This window comes from Notamacropus eugenii, chromosome 4, assembly GCF_028372415.1.
Source record: "Notamacropus eugenii isolate mMacEug1 chromosome 4, mMacEug1.pri_v2, whole genome shotgun sequence".
Taxonomy (NCBI): Eukaryota; Metazoa; Chordata; class Mammalia; order Diprotodontia; family Macropodidae; genus Notamacropus; species Notamacropus eugenii.
In genome coordinates this window covers 462,094,004-462,115,890 of record NC_092875.1, presented here as the reverse complement: position 1 = coordinate 462,115,890, position 21,887 = coordinate 462,094,004, and the positions used below count along the sequence as shown (strand labels likewise).

The following is a 21,887-nucleotide window of genomic DNA, read 5'->3' as shown; positions in this document are numbered from 1 at the left end:
GTGTATAAGAAAACTACTTTATACGTGCTTTACATTCAACAGTACGCCTGGTAAATTCAACAATAACTAACAATAACATTTATTACAAGGTACCACACTTCCATTCGTATGCATCCATTGGTTATATACCAGTTTTCAATAGTTTCCATAAAGAAAACTGAAGATTTGAAGACCAGAACACAGTAGTTTCATTAAGCTAAAAATCAAAACAAGACATACTGTGCGCTGAAAATGAACCAAGAAGCCTACCCAGTGTTCAAGAGTGTTCCAGAGATACAGATCACCTAGAAACAATGATACTATCTACTTGGCACCCCTTACACAAAGACTAATTGTATTTTATATTAAATACAGATACAGGGAGTAGACAAACGGCCAAAGAATAAAAGATATATGCCCTCTGATGTAAAATCATCTTATGGTAAAATTCAAAGAAAACAAGAAGTCTAAAATATTTCTCCTAGTTTCTCCAGATAAAGTAAGAAATGTAAAAATTCAACACACATCTGAAGCTACAATATAAACTGCAGCTCAGCCCTGTTCTCTGTGAGTCTGATCATTCCTCCATAAAATCTTAAGTGTTCTATAATCTATAATGTATTTATGGAAATGATTCAAAATTTTCAAAACAGAAAAGGGTAACTAAATGCTTCTGCTTTAAAAAAAATTCTGTTTCATTAAGCCATGGTCACAATTCTATCTAACCTTAAAGAAAACCTAGTTGGTCTGGAGCCCAGCTACTTTATTTCAGCAGGGCAAAAGGAAACAAGAACAGGTAATAGTTACGGATTAGGATGTTTAAACCTCCTTCCCTGGCTGTGGCACAGGTTTTTCAAATCAATACCATTAATAAATAACAAAATGATATAATTCAGGATTTAATGGAGATATATTATCATCCAATTAAACTTTAGGTAGAAGACTTCAGATTTGTCATTGGCCTCTCTGCAATAGCCAAGAGGAGAGAGCTGGAAGCCAAGTATGTACAAGCTTTTCTATTCATGGCTGGAAAGCTCCAGTGTGACTCGAAGTACTGAGTTTATTATACTTCTGCCACCCCTTCATGAATTAAATGAAAAGAACTAGGAACTTCTCTCTTACTTCCCAATTTGAAAAACACTACTTCAGACAAGTGATTTCCAAGCCGTTTTTGCAATAACCTGTAATGTTTATGTATTTCATTCTCAAAAATTAATTTTTTTTTAATGTGGCAATTTTGGAGAAGATGATACCGTCAGGAGTGGGTTGTCACTCCAAAAAATTAAGATTCACTGATGCCACAATTTATTTCACTTTACAGTATTGCTGGATTTGTCAGAAAGCTGGATTCTTAACATTTTTATATGGATGGTTTATATTCTACCAAACAAATCTCCTCTGGTACTTCCAATTCTTTTGCAGTTCTAAAATTTCAAAATTATGCTGATTTTATTTCAGTGATATGGTCTTCAGAAGCAAACTTCTTTTTCAATGAAACGCTAATATCCTTTGGGATGAATAAGTTACTATTTGACCAAATATGAAGATAAGATTCTAAGGAAACTAAATCAAGATGGGCTTTGTCATTTTATGTTCCATCACTGAAATACATTCATATTTTTCAAGTGGAGCCCTTGTCTAAAAAAAATTGTTTTGTTGGTACAAATTCCCATAAATTAAGACTTCACAAATTCAGAATTTGAGATAATTCCATTAGAGAGTCAGCTGAAGTTTATATTTAAAACATTATGCAAAGGGGGGCTTGTTATGTAAATAAGAATGAAAGCATGATTAGGAGGGAAAGATTTATCTGTTTAAGATAACTGCTTTTAAGCACTTTACTAAAATCCATCCACACAGAATACCATTCCATTGTAAGCAAAGATTAGGACTACCATGGCTGGCACTTTCATATGTTAACTAGCCATTCTTCTGGACACATTAGACTTCAGCAGGCAACATTTCATTAGCTTCACTCCTGTTCCTGACTATATCTCAAAATAGGAGGTATTTCACTGAAAATTTCTTCACAAGTCTTTGAAATATTCTGTAATGCTGATTTTCTTTCTCTATTTCAGACAAAGTATTTCCCTAAGACAGTGTGAATTAAGAGAAGTTAGCTATAATTCAAGAAAATACAATATCATTCACCTGCATACAAAAATAATTCATCTTGAATTCCAAAAATAAAAGTAGAGGATTGATTTAAAATATCTTTAAGGCCCCTTCTACTCTAATCCTACAACTACAATTTGGGTGAAAGTTGGCATCCTCTTAGTTGGGCTTATTCATCACCCTCTAAAAGTACTGGTAGGGATGGATACATTAAGCTCAAATATGAATTTTCTAGCTTGTGGGATTTCAAACCAATGTAATTTATTGACTCTATAATGGCTTAGCATAGATAAATCCATGCTGTGAAGGATGAAGTAAATATTATGATCTATGTTTTCGCATACTTTTTTTCATTCTATTCGCTAAGTGAATTAAAAATTCAAAACAATTACTTAACATTTTCTAATGACTGGTCGTCCCATATTTATGCATATGAAAATAGACTTTCCTAATATTTATGTATGCTACAAGTACAGCTCTTGTACATTGATTTTTATTAGCAACTGCCCTCTATTGTCTGCCAGCACTCCATATGTTCACTGGTGTCCTTCACCATGAGAAAGGTTCTTCTGCAGTTGCCCTTCGTACGGATTACACCAAGTAACAGAATGACTGAGGCAGGTGTGTAGCCCAAGTCCTTTGTTTTACTGGCAGAAATTATATGAATGATCTTCTAGAAAGTTGGCTCTTCCATTTACTTTCAGTTAACAGAATTTAAGCACAGTTCGTGCCGCATCAATTGCTCTTACCAAGCCCTTAGAGCATGAGTGAGGAACTCTGGAAAAGGCCAGGGGAGAATATTTTGTTCCCTCTACCGCAGAAAATACAGAAACTGAAACAATGGGTATATATCTCCTATCATAAAATACAGAATGGAGACAGGGAGGAATGCCGTGTACACTTCTCCCCAAGCCCCGCCCCAGAAAGGGATATCTTCATTCCCTGATCAATTTGATAAAGACTTCTGACATGCCTCCTACAGCAACCCATCCTGAGGAGTCATTCCTTTTAAAGAATTATGACTTAAAATAGCTGCTCTATGGCAAAGGGGTTGAGAACATCAGGTAAAAATAAAAAGGAGTGAAAATATATAGTGAACTATGAATTACAGAAGATAGGCAGGCAGTGAATAACGTAAGCTCCCTGCTACAGGTATGCTCTTGTCCAGATATGCTGCTGTCTCTGTGATGCTAAAAACAGTACAAAAAAATAGCACACTGAACTGAACAGTGGGAAAGTGGTGTGCATGTAGGTCTGTTAATTCACTCATGTATAGTATATAGTATGTATGCGTATTGTATATATATATATATGTATAGCATACGGTATTTCTTACGATCATATATCATTTGGGAAAATGAATATAACTTCATAGATTTATTCACACAAATCATCATTAGTTTTGAGTTTTAATCATGACTCTTTTTATTCAATTGCTATACATTGGGAGGCAGCGTTGGAGTTGTGAATAGAAAGGATAAGCCTTTAAGTAAAAAAAGATTTAGGTTCAAGTGTGAGGGAATGTCCCTTGAGTTCTACATGTACCCAGGCAACTCTATCCAAATTCCAAGGTGCAGAACAGTGGCAGTTTGGCACTGTGTAGAGAAAGTTTCCTGGGAGGGAATTAATTACATCAAAGGAATCACTGGTCCAGACAAAACAGTAACAGTAACTTGCCTCTATTTCAGTAATTTCAAATTTATTAATGTATTGATCTATTCTGTGATGATGTTAATATGGATTATCTAATGATTAATTATTAAAGGTTTGGAAAACACAAAGCACTAAAATAACAGTCATTTTCATACTCCTAATGTAACTCACTGTAAATAACATGTAACATTATTAATTCTGCTAATTGCAGTGCATGATAATAACAACCCATATTTGCTAAAATACAAGGATTCTCCAATTTTTTTCAAAGATCACAAAATCAATTTTACTTGGAAAATAATTATATGCTAGATAGCATGTGTATTTTTGGGTGGAGGAAGGATTTGGAAGAAAAAGTGGGCAGAGGTAAGAAATGCATTTTTTTCTGTAAAATTAAAGTACCCTAAGGAGCTACAATTATACAAATAGTGTCAATCACTGTGGTAATGAATGCTACTGATGCAATTTAAAAATATTAACATACAATGTATATTTTAAAATGCTAACTTAATATACTTCTTTTAACACTCTAGTTGACGAGCCACAGTCACCTGTCAAAGATGAGCTTGAAAAAAACTTAAATTTAACTTAAACTTGGCTGTACTTTATAAATGCAGTGAAATTTGGATTTTCTTTGCCTTAGGAAGAAGGGAAGCGTATGGCTAGATGAATCTAATATCATTCCAAAATCTAGTTTTAGCAACCTCTCCCACCAAACTTTTACCAAATACTAAGACAAAAACTGTGGCCCCTGTTTCCCTTTCCAGTAGCTATTTTGTCAAAAGACAAGCAAATGGTGAAGAAGACCTGAAGGAGAGATAATTTATAAACTGGACAAAGATCCATGAATAAACAAAAGCTAGCATATAACATAATGTTGACCATAAGATTTCAAATAGAATATTCCTGCGTAGCCTCAAACACAATCACATAAGAGTTTCTCCAACTTAACATTCCTGCCATCACAGTTTGTTTGTGTACCTGAAAGAACCCAGGTGGTACAGGACCTACTGGCATGCCATCTCCTGGGGGAATGTTTCCTAGCACTGGGCTGGGAGCTGCTGCAGCACTCTGAAAAGAATAAAGGGAAAAGAAAGCCTCTGTCATTACAATGAAGGCACAAAACCAAAGATCAATGAAACTGAACTGTAAAAAGGGACATTCAGGGCCAGCAACTCGTACGTCTATGTCCTCATTCCAAAGGAACTTGTTCAGTCAATTAGTAATTTAGTCTGGGACTGTATAGGTCAGATGACTGGAATAGGAAGTTTTAAATTTTCTGAAATTACAAAACAATTTTTCATACTTCTTAAAAATCACAAAGCCTGGATCAAACAGGTACACACAAACACATATATGAGAATATAGCAATGCACTACTTTGTCAATGGTCCATTTTAAGGAAAGGCTGAGAAATATAAAAAAAGAGTTGTAGTAGCAATTAGAATTGTCAAGATGGTGAGGTTAAGAAAGAAAATTCTGGGAACTGTAACAGAATTCTTTTCTTTGGTTTGCTTTAGCTTCTCATTGCATTCACTATGCATTTATTAAGTACCTTCTATGTACAAGAGTATTACTTAAGCTAGAAGCCGGAGGATAGTGCAGATAGACAGTTGGCCTCAAAGCCAGGAAGACTTGTGTTGGACTCATGGCCTTGACACATAGTTTTATGACCTTGCCTGCATCACATATACTGCTTTAGGCAACTCTCCAAGACCAGAAGTTGCAGACAAATGACTAATATTGGGTGAAGTAGTTGCTTCCCTAGGGATGTCCTGCCCCAGTGAAGTCACAGGTTTAATCTTTATTTCATATGTGTCAGATACTATTAAGCAAGGATTTTAAATAAAGCACAGTCCCTGCCATCAAGGAGTTCACATTCCATTTCAGGAAGGAAATATATGAAACATGCCCAAATAAGTATCATAAAAGTTAGGGTGTCAAAGAGACAAAGGAGAGCTACAAAGTACACTTCAGGAAAATTTGAGCAGAAAAAGAAAACACTCATAGTTTGGGAGATCTTTTTAAAGGGGTGGTTAAAAAAAAGGGAAAGCACTTCATAAAGGATGTGGCACCTGACCTGAGCCCAGAAGAAAGAGAAGGACTCTTAAAGCTTGGGATGTAGGCTCTGTACTTTACAGGCACAAGGGGAGAGCTCACATACATATATGAAGGCAGGGGGCAACATGGTGAACTCAGGGAACAAACAGGTAGTTGGGTTTGGCTGGAACACAGAGTGCACAGAGAGTGATATGAAATATGGCTGGAAATATACGTTAATGTACAGTCTCGAATGCCAGGTTGAGAAGTTTGTGTTTGATCATATCAGCTACCAGAAGGCACAGAAAACTTTTGACCAAGGTGCTGATGTGTTCCTATCTGTGTCTTGTTTGTATTAGAAACTGTGTGAAGCATAGACTGGGGGGAGTTTGGTAACAGAACCTTTTACCTTCACTATGGAGCCTTGAAAGGTCATTAAGGAATATGCTCTTTCAACCCTGAGGCACTCTATAAATGTGTGTAATTATTATTACCAGTGGCATGAAGGTTGCTTCTACTTTCTCCAGATACCCTCGGTCTGGACTTTAGAATCAGAGTGCTTAGTGGGAGTGAATTTTAATTATCCTTTTGACAAGAATTTATGGAGTTACTTTTCATTGGAGTACGAATGAAGAAGCATGAGCACACAACAGATATAGGGGGAAAATACCCTAAAATAAACATAAGAAAGCTAGAATTTACAACACTGTTAAATGGAACCCAAAATACCTTTCTACCCCTTCCCTCCTCTTTCTCCTACCTTCTCCCTTGTCCCCGCACAACATAAGGCATTACTAGTGTCCAGAACTTAAACAAGTGCAATAACCCTAAATGTGAAAGAAATGAATCTTAGCCATCAAATCTCAGAGTTTATGAAAATAAATCTTAATACATTATCAGATCTTAAAACACATGCAGCAACAAGACCCCTGAAAAACTCACAAAAATACAAGGTATCTATTTCAAAAAGTTGTGAAAATTTGTCTTGAAATAGAATGAAGTTTCCATTCCAACAATGCTTGTTTTAAACAAGTATTTGACTGTTTCCCAGTAGTGTCAGAATTCTGGCAGTTCAACTTTTTGTACACAATGTACAAAAGTGATCTGAGTATTGGTCAGAACAAGAGAGTGTAGAAATTCATTTATGTGCTATGTTAAGCTCTCTGTACTGCAGTATCTATGTTTAGTCTAGATATAGACTGTACTTACGTATTTCATTTATCATTTATGTGAATTCATAAAGTAAGTTCTTTGAGGGCAGGGAGTATTTTTTGTATTTTAATCCCCAGCACTCTGTAGAGTGCCTGGTACATAACGTGCACTTAATATATGCTTGCTTGGGTGTTTGACTGATTGTAGAGGGGAGAGTCTGGTAGCAGGGAGATCAGTAAGGGAGTTATTACAATAGCTCAAATGAGAGAGGACCATGTAAGCAAAGAGGACATGGATAAAAGAGTTCAGAGATAGAAGCAACAGAACTTGGCAACTAGTAGCGTGTGAGGATGGGGAGAGGGAGAGGGAAGACACAGTGACAGAGGATGGCGGCATCATCCACAGAAGGAGAATGATCTGGAGGAAGGAGTTACTGATGAGTTCAGTTTGGGCTGTATTGAACCTGAGCCACCATCATGTCACAGAGGTCATAGTAAAGACAAAATGGAACACAAGTTCTGCCTATAAGGGTCATTATTTATATTACTTTCTGGTATACTCCTTGGTTCTACTTGGGAACAATGCACTGCTAAAAGTGACGCTGATAATATAATTTGGAGAATGATGTAGACGAAAGCTAGATTTAGGAAGATTTGCATGAAAACACTTAAAAGAGCAGTGATTTCATAAAACACCTGACGTTCCTTTCCACTTGCAGAAAACAAAAGCATTCTGTAAAGCAGATTGAAAGACTGCTAAAGGACCAAAGCGATGGGATTGATTGTATTTTTCACCCAGTAAGCAGTGTTCTAACTCTAGACTTCATCCCTAACTGGCACCAGTAGTCATGCAAGTACTAGAGTTTATTATAAAAGGAATTAGGAAATAAACCAAAGATGAATTAATGTTAATTTATTACTTCTGGAGAAAAAAAAAATCCAAACCTTAAAGTGAGTAATTATGGTAGGTATCTAGGATCATTTTTGTAATAATAGCATATTCATCCATACAGCCAATATGATTCTATATTATTATAATAACACCATGACATTTAAGCATATGTGTATAATGTATGTGTATATTCCTTACTATATACTAATATGAATACTTAAAATTTTACATATGTTCCACAGAAGATGCAATCATCATTGAGTATAAAGGCCACTGAATTTTAATACTATCTTAAGGTAGCCCCAAATTTAAACAGTGCTATCTGAAATGTTATTTAGCTATGATCGCGCCTAGCCAAATTCATAGCCTTGCCAAAAAACTACCCCTAAACAAACGGAATTCTAGTTTACATTTTTGTTGAAATCAAAAAGTATGAAAGGGGAAAATACTTCTGAGAAATGAGAATAAAAAAGAAATTGGCTCCTTTTTAAATGGAAAAAATAAGTATGTTTCTAAGGTAAATAGCTACTGTTTCAGATGGTTATACATTATATACATTTACCAAAGTATAACGTGTCCAGTGTAGTACAGTATAACGGGAAATCAGAGGACGAAGGTTCCAGTACTAGTGATGTACTACTGGCCATGCCCAAGTTATTTAACTTTCCTGATTCTCAATTTCTTCATCTGTAAAATGAGGGATCAGATCTGATCTCATGACTCAGTACTGTGACCAACAGCGTGACCTTGAGCAGATCACCTAATCTCTTTGCTAGTGCCTTGTCTCAGTGGAATATCTCCATTTTTTTCACTATGCATTCTTTGTCCTAACACAGTTTTTTCCTTGCTGTCTCCCCTTTAGATTAGGGAAATGTTTTCTGCCTTTCTTTGTTTCCCTAAGTTTAGCACTTAATAAACTGTAGGAATTCAATAAAGGCTAGCTGACTCTGACCTTTGGACCTCAATTTCTCAGTTTGTTATTGACTGTGAGTTCCTTGAAGGCAGAGACTGTCTTTTGACTCTTTTGGCATGCTCATCACTTAGCACAGTGCCTAGCACACAATTTGTTGCTGGTGAGTTGTTTCAGTCGTGTCTGACTCTTTGTGACCCCATTTGGGGTCTTCTTGGAAGAGACACTGCAGCGGTTTGCCTTTTCCTTCTCCAACTCATTTTACAGATGAGAAAACTGAGGCAAACAGGGTTAAGTGACTTACCCAGGATCACATAGCTAGGGTCTCAGGTCCTTATATCTGAACTCAGGAAGCTGAGTCTTCCTGACTCCAGGGCCAGTATTCTATCCACTGCACTACCTAGCTGCCTGTAAAATGAGAAGACAAACTGTATTCTTTTTACTAACTGAGGTAAGACTTGAAAAATCTTTAAGGTTCCTTCTAGCTCTAAAGTTCTATAATTATAAGATCCAATTGACCTTTTGGGGTAAACTATGACACAGTGCTAGAAGATTTGTTTCTGTGAGGTATAACAACACAAGGGTAATACTTAGCTGCCCAATGCGTGCCATGTGGAACTTGCAGTTATTACTGAAGAGAGAAAATATGGTACAGAAGATAGAGGGTTGGGAAGTCCCTATATCCATGAAAACACAGATCAAGGAGTTAGCTAATAGGGGAACAGAAAGAGAGGAGAAGGTGTGTGATATAATTTTCAGAATAAATTATAACAAAGAGCATTTCGTTGGCTGACATGAAAGATCTGATATTTCAAAGAGATAGCTTAAAAATAGTATTCTTAGGTGTCTGGCCACTCCTTTTCAATTATGGTCATGCAATAGTAATATAAGAACATTTAGACAAGTGAAATTAACTACTCTGATAGTCAGTTTTAATCTTTTTGAGACTACATGAAATTATTTGTTCAGCATAACTTCTGCTGATTCAAGATATTTTTAAGATACACTCCTAAAATATTTTTATATCTTCTAATTGATATTAATCTTTAATGATGGAAAATAACAATTTAAATCATTTTTACCCTCTGAAAAATTAAATATTTCACACTTCTACTCAATTCTAAAGAATCAATATCCTCCTTTGCTGCACCTTCATTCTCTGGTTCTAATGATTAGAGGCATTGCACAATTCAGAGTTTTTAGTGATTCTAAGACCTCTGCCTCTGTCAATTTCCAATGAGTTTTTCATCATACTTTAAATACGGTTATGACCAAGTGTGTCATTTAATGTTTTAATTTCTGAGCACACCTTTAAAAATGTCTCCTGACATTTAGAAGATGTTTAATAAATACCCACTGAATAAATCAATGAATGATATAAGAGTAAACAAACTAGGCTGTGAAAGAAAAGGTATTTCAATATTATCTAAATTCTGTATTTTATGATTTCCTTCCTACAAAAATAATCTTTGTTGACTTAATTCAGAAAATATATGAAATACCTATGTGCCAGATCATAGGGCACAGATTAGGAAAAGGACTTGATCCCTGCCCTAATAATTGTAACTGAAAGACACAATATGTAGATAACTGAATGCGATAAAACTGAGAAAGTAAAGAGAGGATTGAAAGAGAAATCAGACCAGGTACTTAACAAAAAGTTGAAGAGGAGAGACTACCTTTAATTGAAAGAGATTCAGGGAATACTTTCTGGAAAAGCAACAAGTAGCAAGCTGTGAAAGAAGAGAATTTCAATAGCCACAGATGATAATGGAGGTTCTTTACAAAAGACAGAGGTTGGTCCACTTGAATTGATAGGGAGACAAAACCAGAGGAAAAGAATGGACTACTATTGCAAGTCAATGTTTGGCTGGAATATACAGAATGTGAAGATGAATAGTGTAAAATAAAGCTCAAAAGGGAAGTTAGGGGTAGAATGCAGAGTTTAGGGAGTTTATTTTGTTAAATGTATAGAGGTTAAGATATTGGAAGTAGGGTCATCAGTTGGAAGACTCTTAAAATAGTTCAATGATGAGATGATGCAGACCTAAAACATAAACTTTTCAGTTTTCAAAATGAGAACTGTACATCTCTAAAGTGGATAATTTATTTCAAGAAAAAATTAACACAATTTAGAATATACTGTACAAATGAAAAATAAAAGCTGCTCTGAAATTGTCCAACGGAATCAAAGTTTAGTTTGGGCAACACTGGGGTTTTAAGAAGGAAGGGTACCAAATTTTGCGTTTATCTATGATGAAAATGTTTCTTATTAAAAAAAAAACTATGATTATTTTTTTTTCATATTTTGTGCTTCTGTGGGAGAAAACTTATTTAAGGTTTCTAACATCTTCCTGATCTCACCCCACAAGTTTCCATCAGTCAAACGTATCAGATGATTTGTGAAAATTAATTTATGCAGAACATTTAGTTAAGTTCACAGGAAGATAGAAAGTCTACCAAACAAATAGAGATTTAGTCCTCATGGGGCTCTTATAGTCTAGCAAGAAACCAGACACGTAAATAACTGCAATACACAATACACAATAACACAATAACACTCTTGGGTAAATCAAGAGATACCTACAAGAAAGTGCTATGTGAGGTTCATGAGTCTTTCAAGACAGTACTAATATCAACACTGCTATAAGGCTTAATTCATGATATGTGACTTTTAGGTTTTTTGATAACTATTTAAACCCTAGAAAGAACAACAAATAATTTTGTGACACTGAGAACTACCAGTAAATATTAATTTTATTTGAATTATATCACATGGAGTTTTCTAGTGTAATATGTCTGTGACTCTTGATTAGAGTTGAATTCTCATTATTTAGCTCTATTTCTAGGTTTAATTTTGCTTGAATACATTTCTACTAACCAAACCTGGATATAGAAGGTGCAGAAGCAATCATATTAACTATCATAAGCATCTGTTTGATTTTTAGTACCAGATTAATTCAATTGGCATATCTTTGCTTTGAAAGAACTTATATATAACTTTCTAAGTGTTTTATATCATTAAACAGGTTTATATTTTATTTTTCCAAATGATAAGCTTTACAAATATCGTGACAATATTTTATTTAAAAGTTTTTCTTTCTCAGATCACATAACATTCTTCTTTACACAAGACTATAGGAAAATCTGGAATTTTACAACAGCTAAATTGGGGGGAATTATTTGCATGTCAAAAAGAATAAAAAATTATTTAAAATTACACTATATCGAACCCATGGAAAGCATTTAAAAGTATTGGCTAGACAGACAAAAAATCAGATTTGTGCAGTGTTAACTTTGGAAAAGATCTAATAACACATTTGTGAACTTTGGTTTAATTATATCTGGTCTTTTAGATAACTACTTATATAACATGACTTTGAAACTGTTGGTGGCGAGATTTTGAAAGATCAAAAGAAAGGGACATTATTAGCCCACTATAGATGGCATTTTTCTCTAAAATTGAAAGAGGCTACTTTTTACATTGTGGGCAAGGAAACTGTGGCTATGAAAATGAGGTAAAGATGGAACTTGATGAAGATCTGCATCTCCAAAGTGGAAAAATGAATTCAAATAGAAAATAAAAGATTTCTCATAGTGCTTACTGAATTTTTAAACCTAGAGGATATTCTAGCTTTTGCAAAGTAAAAATGACCATTAACAAAATTAACTATTTGCATATTTCTCTTGATATGTAGCTTTTTCTGGACATATCTCTGAGTCCACTTTTCTGTTAACATGCATGCCTGAAATTTTCTCTTTTATTTTCTTTGTTGTTTTTATCTGTGTCTTATCAACTTTGTTCCATTACCCCACCACCTCTGCCATATCTTTCCTTGGCATGCCATATCATAGAACTAGAATTTTTTTCCTTTTATATTTCTTGAATAATCTTGGGTTCCTGATTAATTTAAAGAGAAGATAAATATATAGATTCCTGTTTAATCTCTTCAAAAAAATCTCAAATGACCTAAATTTTAAAATTATTTAAGTTTACTTTAACAATTCCACAAACATGTAGTGAGTGCTTTGTATACGTAAGGTACTGTGTAATATATGCACTGGCACGATACAAAGGGAAAAAACAGGAAAAATTCTCTGCCCTATACTTATACCTACTAGTATAGGAAAATTCAGCATATGCACAGATAGTAACTACAAATTATATACAAAGTAAGGGGATTCATCTTGCATAAGAAGTAGTGTCTGAGCTCAGTCTTAAAGGGTGCTGGTGGATTCCAAGAGGCAGAAGTGAAGAGGAAGGGTAGGAGGCATGAAGGAGAGACTATGTATAAGGAAAGTTGTATTGGACAAAGCAAAGCCGGCTAGTCCGGCAGGAACAGACCAGTGAATGAGGAAGAGTTATGCAAAACAGGGAGGAAAAGAAAGTTCCCATGGGAACAGATTATGAAGGACTTCAAAATACCCAACAGATTACTTTACACTTTATCCCAGAGGCAACAGAGTGCCACGCAATCATTCTGAGTAGTGGACAGGCAGTCAGGACTGGGCTTTAGGGATCTAGTTGGCAGCTATGTATGAAATGGACTAGAATGGGAGAGGCTAGAAGCGGGCTACTGTAATCAGTCTAGGCTGGTTGACTTGTTTGACTTTTCCTTCATATCTTCTATGGGTAAATATAGTTGTTGATAAAGTGGGAAAAAATTCCTATCCATATAGTAAACCTGAATGATTCTTCAAGGGAAAAAAGAAAGCATAAAATAAATTTGTGTACATTATTATTTAATAAACATGCGTTTGGTAACAAGGGCTTAAAACGGACAACATCCTTGTAATTGCTAATGTTATTAGTTAAGATTGGAGTAAGAGTCTATGATTTGTTCCCACGGTTAATCTTATTCATTAAAGGAAATGAGACAAAACATTCTGTGATTTTTAAGATTGCAAAAAGGGTAAATTTTGGAAACTACAAACCCATATTCTGGCAGAATTCTGGAAGAGTTCATTAAACAGATGGTTTGTGAAGACTTATCTAAATGGAAGTAAGGCTCACTGAGAACTAGGTTAAGTGACAGCAAAAATCGCTAGCGAAATATGTCCAATTAACCCCCTTTTTCCTTCCATAGTGTGATTATACTGGTAGAAAAGGGGAGTTCAATGGACACGATTGGAACGGTAAAGAATTAGGCAACGATGCTGTCTTTTGTGGAGAAGGTGGAGAAATGTTTATTAGAGAAGAGCAGTGTTGAGCAGTATTCATATGGCTACAGTATTTCATTTGGGAGCTGACTAAGCTGAAAGGAGTTCTCTGAGGGTTGTACGTGGGGCTTCTCACTAATCCCACCTTGTTCATCATTTTTAGCAATGGCATAAAAGTTAAAGACATACATGGCATTCTTACCAAGTATACAAGTGACATAATAATGGGATATACTAAATATGTGCATATATAGAATGTGTATGGGATTAGAAAAGATTTAGATAGACTGGACTGCTGGACCAAGACTTGCAATAATTATATGTATACAATTCGTACATATTCTAATGTACATAGTATTTTAAGGATTACAAAGCTCTTTTCTCCTGTTGGAGTCATAGCTATCATGTAGACTAGGCCAGTTTTTTCTACAAGTCTTTAAAGACCCCTCAAGACTTATTTGGCTCAGGTTCTTAATAACAGCTGGCCCATGAGGAGACTAGAACAATTTTCCCTTAGGCTACATGAACTCATTTGCATGGCCAACAAGAGAGACAGGGACGCTATATTTTTCTTGTGCATCCTTTCCATGTTCTGGCTAAGTAACAACCCTCTATCTCCACCCTCATCCCCTTCTATTAATTGTTAGATGTTCTACAAATGTCTCATTTCATTCCAATCTCTAATGCATCCTGAGTCAGGCCTGGACTACAAAACCTCTCTAAAAACCTATGACGTAGGCAGTATGAGTATTATTTCAATTTTATAGATTAAGGGGAGTTATACAGCATAGTGTAAGTGAAAAGAACACAGGGTTTGAAATCAAGGCATCTGGGTTCTAAAGAGGGCTCTAATACTTACCTAATGTGACCTTGGGAGAATCTCTTAACCTCTCTAGGCTTAACTTTCCTTAGCTATAAAACGAGAGGACTATACTGGATTATCTTAAGGTCTTACCCAGCTATAAAGACTCTGATCTTCTAAGATTTAAAGAGATTAAATGATTTGAGCCATAATCAGTCAGACAAGAAGTCAATAAACATTTATTAAGTACCTACTCAATGCTAGGCTTAGGCAGCTAGGTGGCACAGTGGTTCCTGAGTTCAAAACTAACCTCAGTCACTTATTAGCTGTGTGACTTTGGGCAAGTCACTTCATCCTGCTTGCCTCAGTTTCCTCATTTGTAAAATCAGTTGGAGAAGGAAATGGCAAACCACTCCAGTATCTTTGCCAAGAAAACCCCAAATGGGGTCATGAAGAGTTGGACACGACTAAAACAACAGAACAACAAATACGTTGGGCACTGTGCTAAGCTCATACAAACTACGGTCACGTAGCTTTTCAACATATTCTGGACTCTTAACTCGGGTCTTCTCACTCCAAATCTAGTATTCTTCTCAGCATGACATTTTAGATAAAACTGAACAGGAATAAATATTTTGCATGTAAGTTTTGGTGTTTTTTTAAAAAGTCAATTCATCTAGCTTATGATGGGTAAGATTATCTTTAAATTAATTTATGCAGAGCGAATGCAGGGATTTTAAGTTGGGCAAAGGCACAATATAAGCTAAAAATGTCATAGCTGTTTGAAAACAAAGCACTAATAAATCTCAGGCTACATTAATAGAAGTAGAATGTCTAGATTAAAGGTATCAAAGGTATCAAAACAATGTCATAATATTCTTTAGTCAGACCACACCCATACACACTGTATGCAGCTTGAGGAGCTATATTTTAAGAAACTTTGGCAAGTGTGGTGCAGAAAAAAAAAAAGAAAGAAAGAACACTAGATTTAGAGCTTAAGAACCTGGGATTATTCTGTTTGCTAGTTTAGCACCTTTGAGGAGGGAATTTAACAAATTGGATCATATTCAGAAGGCAACCAGAATTGTGAGAGGACCAGAGGCTGTATCTTAGGAGAACCAATCGAAAGAATGGAGTTTGTTTGGCATAGAGAAGAAGATTTTGGGGGGCAAAAACTGTCTTCAAGTATTTGAAGGGTTAGAAAGTAGAGAATGGATAAGACATATCACACTTGGCTCAGCTACCTGAATTTACTACAGGTCTCATTTTCCTCATTGGTAAAAATGAAGAGATTTGACTGGATGATGGGTAAGGTACCTCTAACTCTAAAAGTAATATGATTTTACAATTCTACCTAGCATCTCCAGAAGACAAAAACCAAGATGGGGATGGGTTTGGAAATATTATTAAATGAGAAACTGCTTCAGGAACTGGAGATGTTTAACCTGTACTTAGCCAGGGAAGGGAGGTATGTGTTAGTTGTCTACTTTAGGGGATGTGTTATGGAAAAAGGAAAGAGGCAAATTTCAGTTCAGTATTAGAAATAGCTTTCTAACATAGAATGGACTGCCTTGTGAAATGAGTAAATCCCTATCACTGAAAACCTTTGAGAAGAGGGCAGTCATTTGTTCGGAGTGTTGAAGAAGATATGTCTGCTCTCAGTGGGGGACATCTAAAGTATCTTTGAACATTTAGGATTCTAAATTCCTGCCTTTATGAAGGGGGGAATAGAGAAATAAAGTCTTTTAAAGGAGAAGACAAAATCTAATTATTCATTTCAAAATGAGGACAATATCTACAAGATGGAAGTATACACGGGCCACTTTTATTATCTAGAGAATCTATAATGAAATGGAGGCAGAGACAATACAGTTTGCATGTAATATTGATTAGGATTGAGAACCAATAAAACTGAACTAGATCCCTATAACGAATAGATGGTTTCTAGTGCATGAATCTCCCCCTAGACATGAATCTCACAAATTCACATCATGGTTCTCTGAAATAATACAACGCTTATTGGAAAACCAACAAAAAGGATGATCACTGGACACTGAGACATGTCAGGAACATCACCTTGAAATATGCTGAAAAATTATCAATATTACAGTAAAATAAGTTCATAAAGTTCCTTATTATACTATGGAGAGTTGCGTGTATATTTAAATGGATACATATTTAAATGGATAGATATAGATATGCTAGATATAGTACGGTCTGTCCTTACCTCAAGGCTAAATCTACCTTTCTTCAACTTCTTCTCATGGCTCCTAGAACTGGCCTCTTGGGTCAGATGGAATCCATTCTCCACATTCTAACCCCTCAAATACTTGGAAGACAGTTATTTCCCTCTAAAATCTTTTCTTCTCCATGCCAAACAAACATCCCTGATTCTTTCAATTGATTCTTCTAAGCCATGGTCTCTGGTTCTCTCACAATTCTGATTGCCTTCTTCTGGATATGATCCAACTTGTTAATGTCCTTCCTCAAAAGTAGTATAGACCACTGAACAGAATACTCCAGATATGGCCTAACAAGGTTAGACTACAGTGTAATAATTATCCTCCTCATTCTGGACAACAAGCTTCCCTTAATTCAGCCTAAAACAACGTTAGCTTTTGTGACTGTCATTACACATTCTTATCTCATAATGAATTTGTCCAGGACTTTTTTATATAAACTACTATCTAGCTAGGTGTCAACCATTTTGTACTTGTGAAATTGATTTTTCAAATCCACATGTAGAACTTTATATTTACTCATTAAATTTCATTGTATTTGATTTGAGTCATTATTCTGGTCCACCAAGATCTCTTTATAGTTGGACACTGTCACTGAATGAACTATTCATTCCTCTTACCTTAATGTCATCTAGAATTTTGGCAATCATGTTTTTTATGTTTTTAACCAAGGCTTTGATAAAAATGTCTGACAACTAACAGCTCAGGACCAAGGACAAATCCTTGGGGCTCCATACTAAGACTGCTCTCAAAGTTACATAGACTAATTCATGACTACTGGGGAGGAGGATGCAGTCCATTTAATTATACTAGAACATAAGCTGTGTCTCTTATCTTGTCAAGAAGGATATTTGCAAAATACTTTGCTAAAGTCCAAGTATATGGTCTCTATAGCAATTCTCCCAATCCAACTGCCATGCCAAAAATGGAAATGAACGTATTCTGGCATGACTTGTTCTTGATAAAGCTCTACTTGCTTTTAGTGTTAATTGCTTCCTTTTCTAAATACTGACATACTATCTCTTTAATGATATGTTCTAGAATTTTGTCAAGAATCCCAGTTAAATTGATGATGCGTAGACTACCTTCTTCCCTCTTTTAAGAATTGCATTTCTGCTTTTCTTTGGTCTTGTGCCACCTTGGCCTATTTTAAAGATTTCTGAGCAAAAAGTACTCCCAATTCTTTTAGAATCTTTGGGGATATTTTGTCAGGGTCCGGAAAATTGAAAGTCATGACAGTAACTGTTTTCTTACCATCTTCTTCTTGAGTTTCAACTCTGTAAAACATTTTTGTATCCTTTCTAATTATTCATCTTACATAAGAAAACAGAAGCAAAGTAAGAGTTAAGCAAAAAAAATCTGGACTTTTCCCCTTAATCTACTATTATCATCTTATCTACCCTTTATTCTCCTGTTCACATAATAATAATAATAAGTAACATTTATATTGGAGAAGGAAATGGAAAACCTCACATGAGGTCATAGAGTCAGACGTGATTGAAACAAATGAACAACAACAACAAAATTTATATAGTGCTTACTCCGTTCCAGGCGCTGCGCTACATGCTTTACTATTACCTACTGAAACACACTCCCTCAGGATCTCTATTTGTGAATAAATGATGATGATGATGATGATGATGATAGCTAACATATATCATGCACTGGCTACATGACAGGCACTGTGGTAAGTGCTTTAGAATTCTTATTTCATTTGATCCTCATAACAACCTTGGGGGTGGGGAGATGGAGGTGCTCTTATTATCCTATTTTACAGATGAGGAAACTGAGGCAAGCAGAGGTTTATGCTACTTGCTTAGGGTTACATGGGTAGCATTTGTTCTCACCTTCAGCCCATTCTACACTTTAGCATTTCTGACCATATTCTTTGTCGTTCGATCATTTTCAGTCATGTTTGACTTTTGGGAACTCCATTTGTGTTTTTTTGTTTGTTTTGTTGTTGGTTTGTTTTTTTTTTGGCAAAGATACTAGACTCATTTACCATTTCCTTCTGCAGCTAATTTTACAGATGAGAAAACTGAAACAAACAGGGTTAAGTGATTTGCCCAGGGTGACACAGGTAGAAGTGTCTGAGGCTGGATTTGAACTCAGGACTTTTTTATGTAAACCATTCTCTAGGTGTCAACCATTTTATACTTGTGTCTCCAGGCCTGGCACTCTAATTGTGCTGCTTCGCTGCCCAGATCATTTTCTTAGATAACTACTGTTCTTTTATTTTCATACCCAGACACTTTGCCTTGCTTTCATCTGCCGTATATGTCTTAAACACCTGAGTTAAGTACTTATTTGTATGACCACATAGTTTTCCTTAAGCAGACCCCTATTTTTCTCACTTTTATCAGTATGATTTCAGTTTGTCGTTGCTGGATTTAATCGTTGGGAACTTCCTATCCTTTTGTGTCCTCGCTTTTCTTGCAGATTAAGGCATTGCAGCCCACCTATGCTGATCTCTTTGGAATCTGCTCTCCCTAAAACAAGGGACCTCTTCTGATAACATCTGGCTCCCCTCTCTTTTAATTAATTTTATCATGGAGAAGTCACTTGCCCACAAGTTTTAATAGAGTCAGCTCAATGAATGAATTAGACACCTGCGTTCAAAGCACTGTTCTAGGCAACAGGGACTAGAAATGAAAATAGAAGCGAAGTCTTTGCTCTGAAATAACATGTGGACACACCGCTCTAGGAACATCTGAGGATGGAAGAGCACTCGGAGCTAGACTGGCTCAGGTTATACAAAGGCTTCACAATGGAGGCAGCACTGACATGGGCCTTGGAGAAGGAGAAGGAATCTACCTGAAGATGGAAGTGACTGAGCAGAATACTCCAAGGAAGTACAGGGGGACAGGTAAAGTGACTATAGAGAAGAAAGGGATAGAGCTGTGAGTATGAAGAATTTAGAGTTGTCTACTTTGGCTAAAGTTCAGAATACACAAAAGGAAGCAATATGCAATAATCCTGGAAAGGCAGATTGTAATCAGATTGTTCAGGGCCCTAATCAAACATTTATTAAGTACTTATGAGGAAAAAGCAAAACTAGTTGCTGCTCTCAAGGAGCTTACATTCTAATGAGGTGACAAACACACGCACAAATAGGTGCATATAAGATACATACAAAGGAGATAAAAGGTACCCTAAGTAGGAAGGCATCAGCAGCTGGGGAGAGTAGGAAAGGAAGACCTCTTGCTGAAGAAAGAATTTGAACTGAGTCCTGAAAGAATCCAGGGATTCAAAGAGGCCAAGATGAGGGAGAGCATGGGGACAGCCAGTGCAAAGGCATGGAGATGAGAGATAGAGTATTGTGTATAAGAAATAGGAAGCAAGCCAATATGGTTCTACAACATTACTTGTGGACAGGGAATAGTGTATAACAAGACTGGAGAGAGAGAAGCATTCAGCGACAGGTTGTAAAGAGTTGCAAGGGACAAAGGCATTTTCATTTGACCCTAAAAGTAAAAGGGAGCACGGGAGGGATGATGATGGTGGTGGTGGTGGTGGTCAGGATGGTGGTGACGGTAGTGACATCGTTAGGCCTATATTTTAAGGTCACTTCTTTGACAGCTGAGTGAAGAATGGATAAGGGTAGGGAGAGATGAAGCTGGGAGATCATTTTTAAGGCTATTTTAATAGATTAGTTGAGATGTGAAGACCTACACTAGCATGGTAGTTATATGAATGGGAAGAAGGGTACATGTACATGAGAGATGGCATGAAGAAGACAAAACTTAGCAACTGATTTGGTATAAGGATGAGAGAGAGTGAGACATTAAGAATGATGCACTGTGGTTTCTAACCCAGGGCCACCATTCTCCCACGCACCTACTGGCTTCAACATGTAAATGTGAAAGAGGTGTGGGTTTTTAGGGAAAGATAATAGATCTAATTTTAAACATGATGACTTTGTAATACCTAGGAGAAATCTAGTCTGACTGTCAACTCACTCCCTAGTGATGGGATCTTAGTTTATCTGATATGTTACTTACATGTGGTATATTTGTATTACCTAAGCTTCACATTGCCTCTCTTCTCAGAATTTGTCTTCCTTGAATTACTAAGGCTCTTGTCTGCTATTCTTTTTGCTATGTTATAGAGCTTGGAAGTTTTCCCCCTGCTTCTTGCTTTTCATTTTAACTCCTTCTTGAGAAGATTTATGAATCTCCAGAGAAATACACACACACACACACACACACACACACACACACACACACACACATGCGTGCGCGCACACACACATGTTTTACTGGCCCTTGTTAGTACACTCCAGCCCTGGCCAAGAATGCATATTACTAGCTAGATTTTAAGCTAGAGTACAGACATCCAAATCCCATTCTCAGACACCATCTTCTTAGCCATCTGTTTCATTTTGCAAATCTGCCTCTCTCTTCTGAATTTTCTACCTTCCATTGGCAATAGTGATCAAAAACACCACCTGGGTCCTTAATGTCTTCAATTTTCCCTCCCAAGACTTCAAAATCCCTAGCAATGTTTTTTTAAAATTTCTTTTGGTAGTATCATTTATTTCTATATGTGTCACTAGGAGTGTCTTAATCATTACAAGATTTGACAAATCTCAAGAGGTTCTCCATCACACTGTAGAGGCATGCCCTGGAAATTCAGTAGACCCCTATGTTTATAGAGGAGATTAAGCTGGATCTCCATTTGGAAAATTGTATAGTGTGGTTTTCAAAGATTCCAAATTGCTTGCTGCTGCAGAAGTCTCTCTCTGTAACATATTTTCCTGATGGTATCATCACATGTATACGAATCATGGGACACCATGATCTCAAAAGAATTAAAATTTTAAACAATTCAAAGGGGAATGTAAAGATGTGTGAAGGGAATATCTGCATTTCAATTGTTACTCGTGACAAATTTCCATAGGAGAGAAAAGGATGTAGGTTGTCATGTATAAGGAATAAGAAGCAGAA

The 21,887-nt window shown here is 36.1% G+C and overlaps 1 protein-coding gene across 9 annotated transcripts in view; it reads right to left on the bottom strand.

Moving 5' to 3' along the window:
- The window catches only part of SSBP2 (single stranded DNA binding protein 2), a 402,471-nt gene that overhangs the window by 106,868 nt on the left and 273,716 nt on the right, over nucleotides 1–21,887 (bottom strand). For 7 of the 9 annotated variants that reach the window (XM_072606240.1, XM_072606244.1, XM_072606246.1 and 4 more), the window contains one exon: nucleotides 4,729–4,818. The exons of the other annotated variants lie outside the window; for them this stretch is intronic. In XM_072606240.1, coding sequence (XP_072462341.1) covers nucleotides 4,729–4,818 — 90 coding nt within the window. The remainder of the gene's footprint in view (nucleotides 1–4,728; nucleotides 4,819–21,887) is intronic. 9 annotated transcript variants of the gene reach the window in all.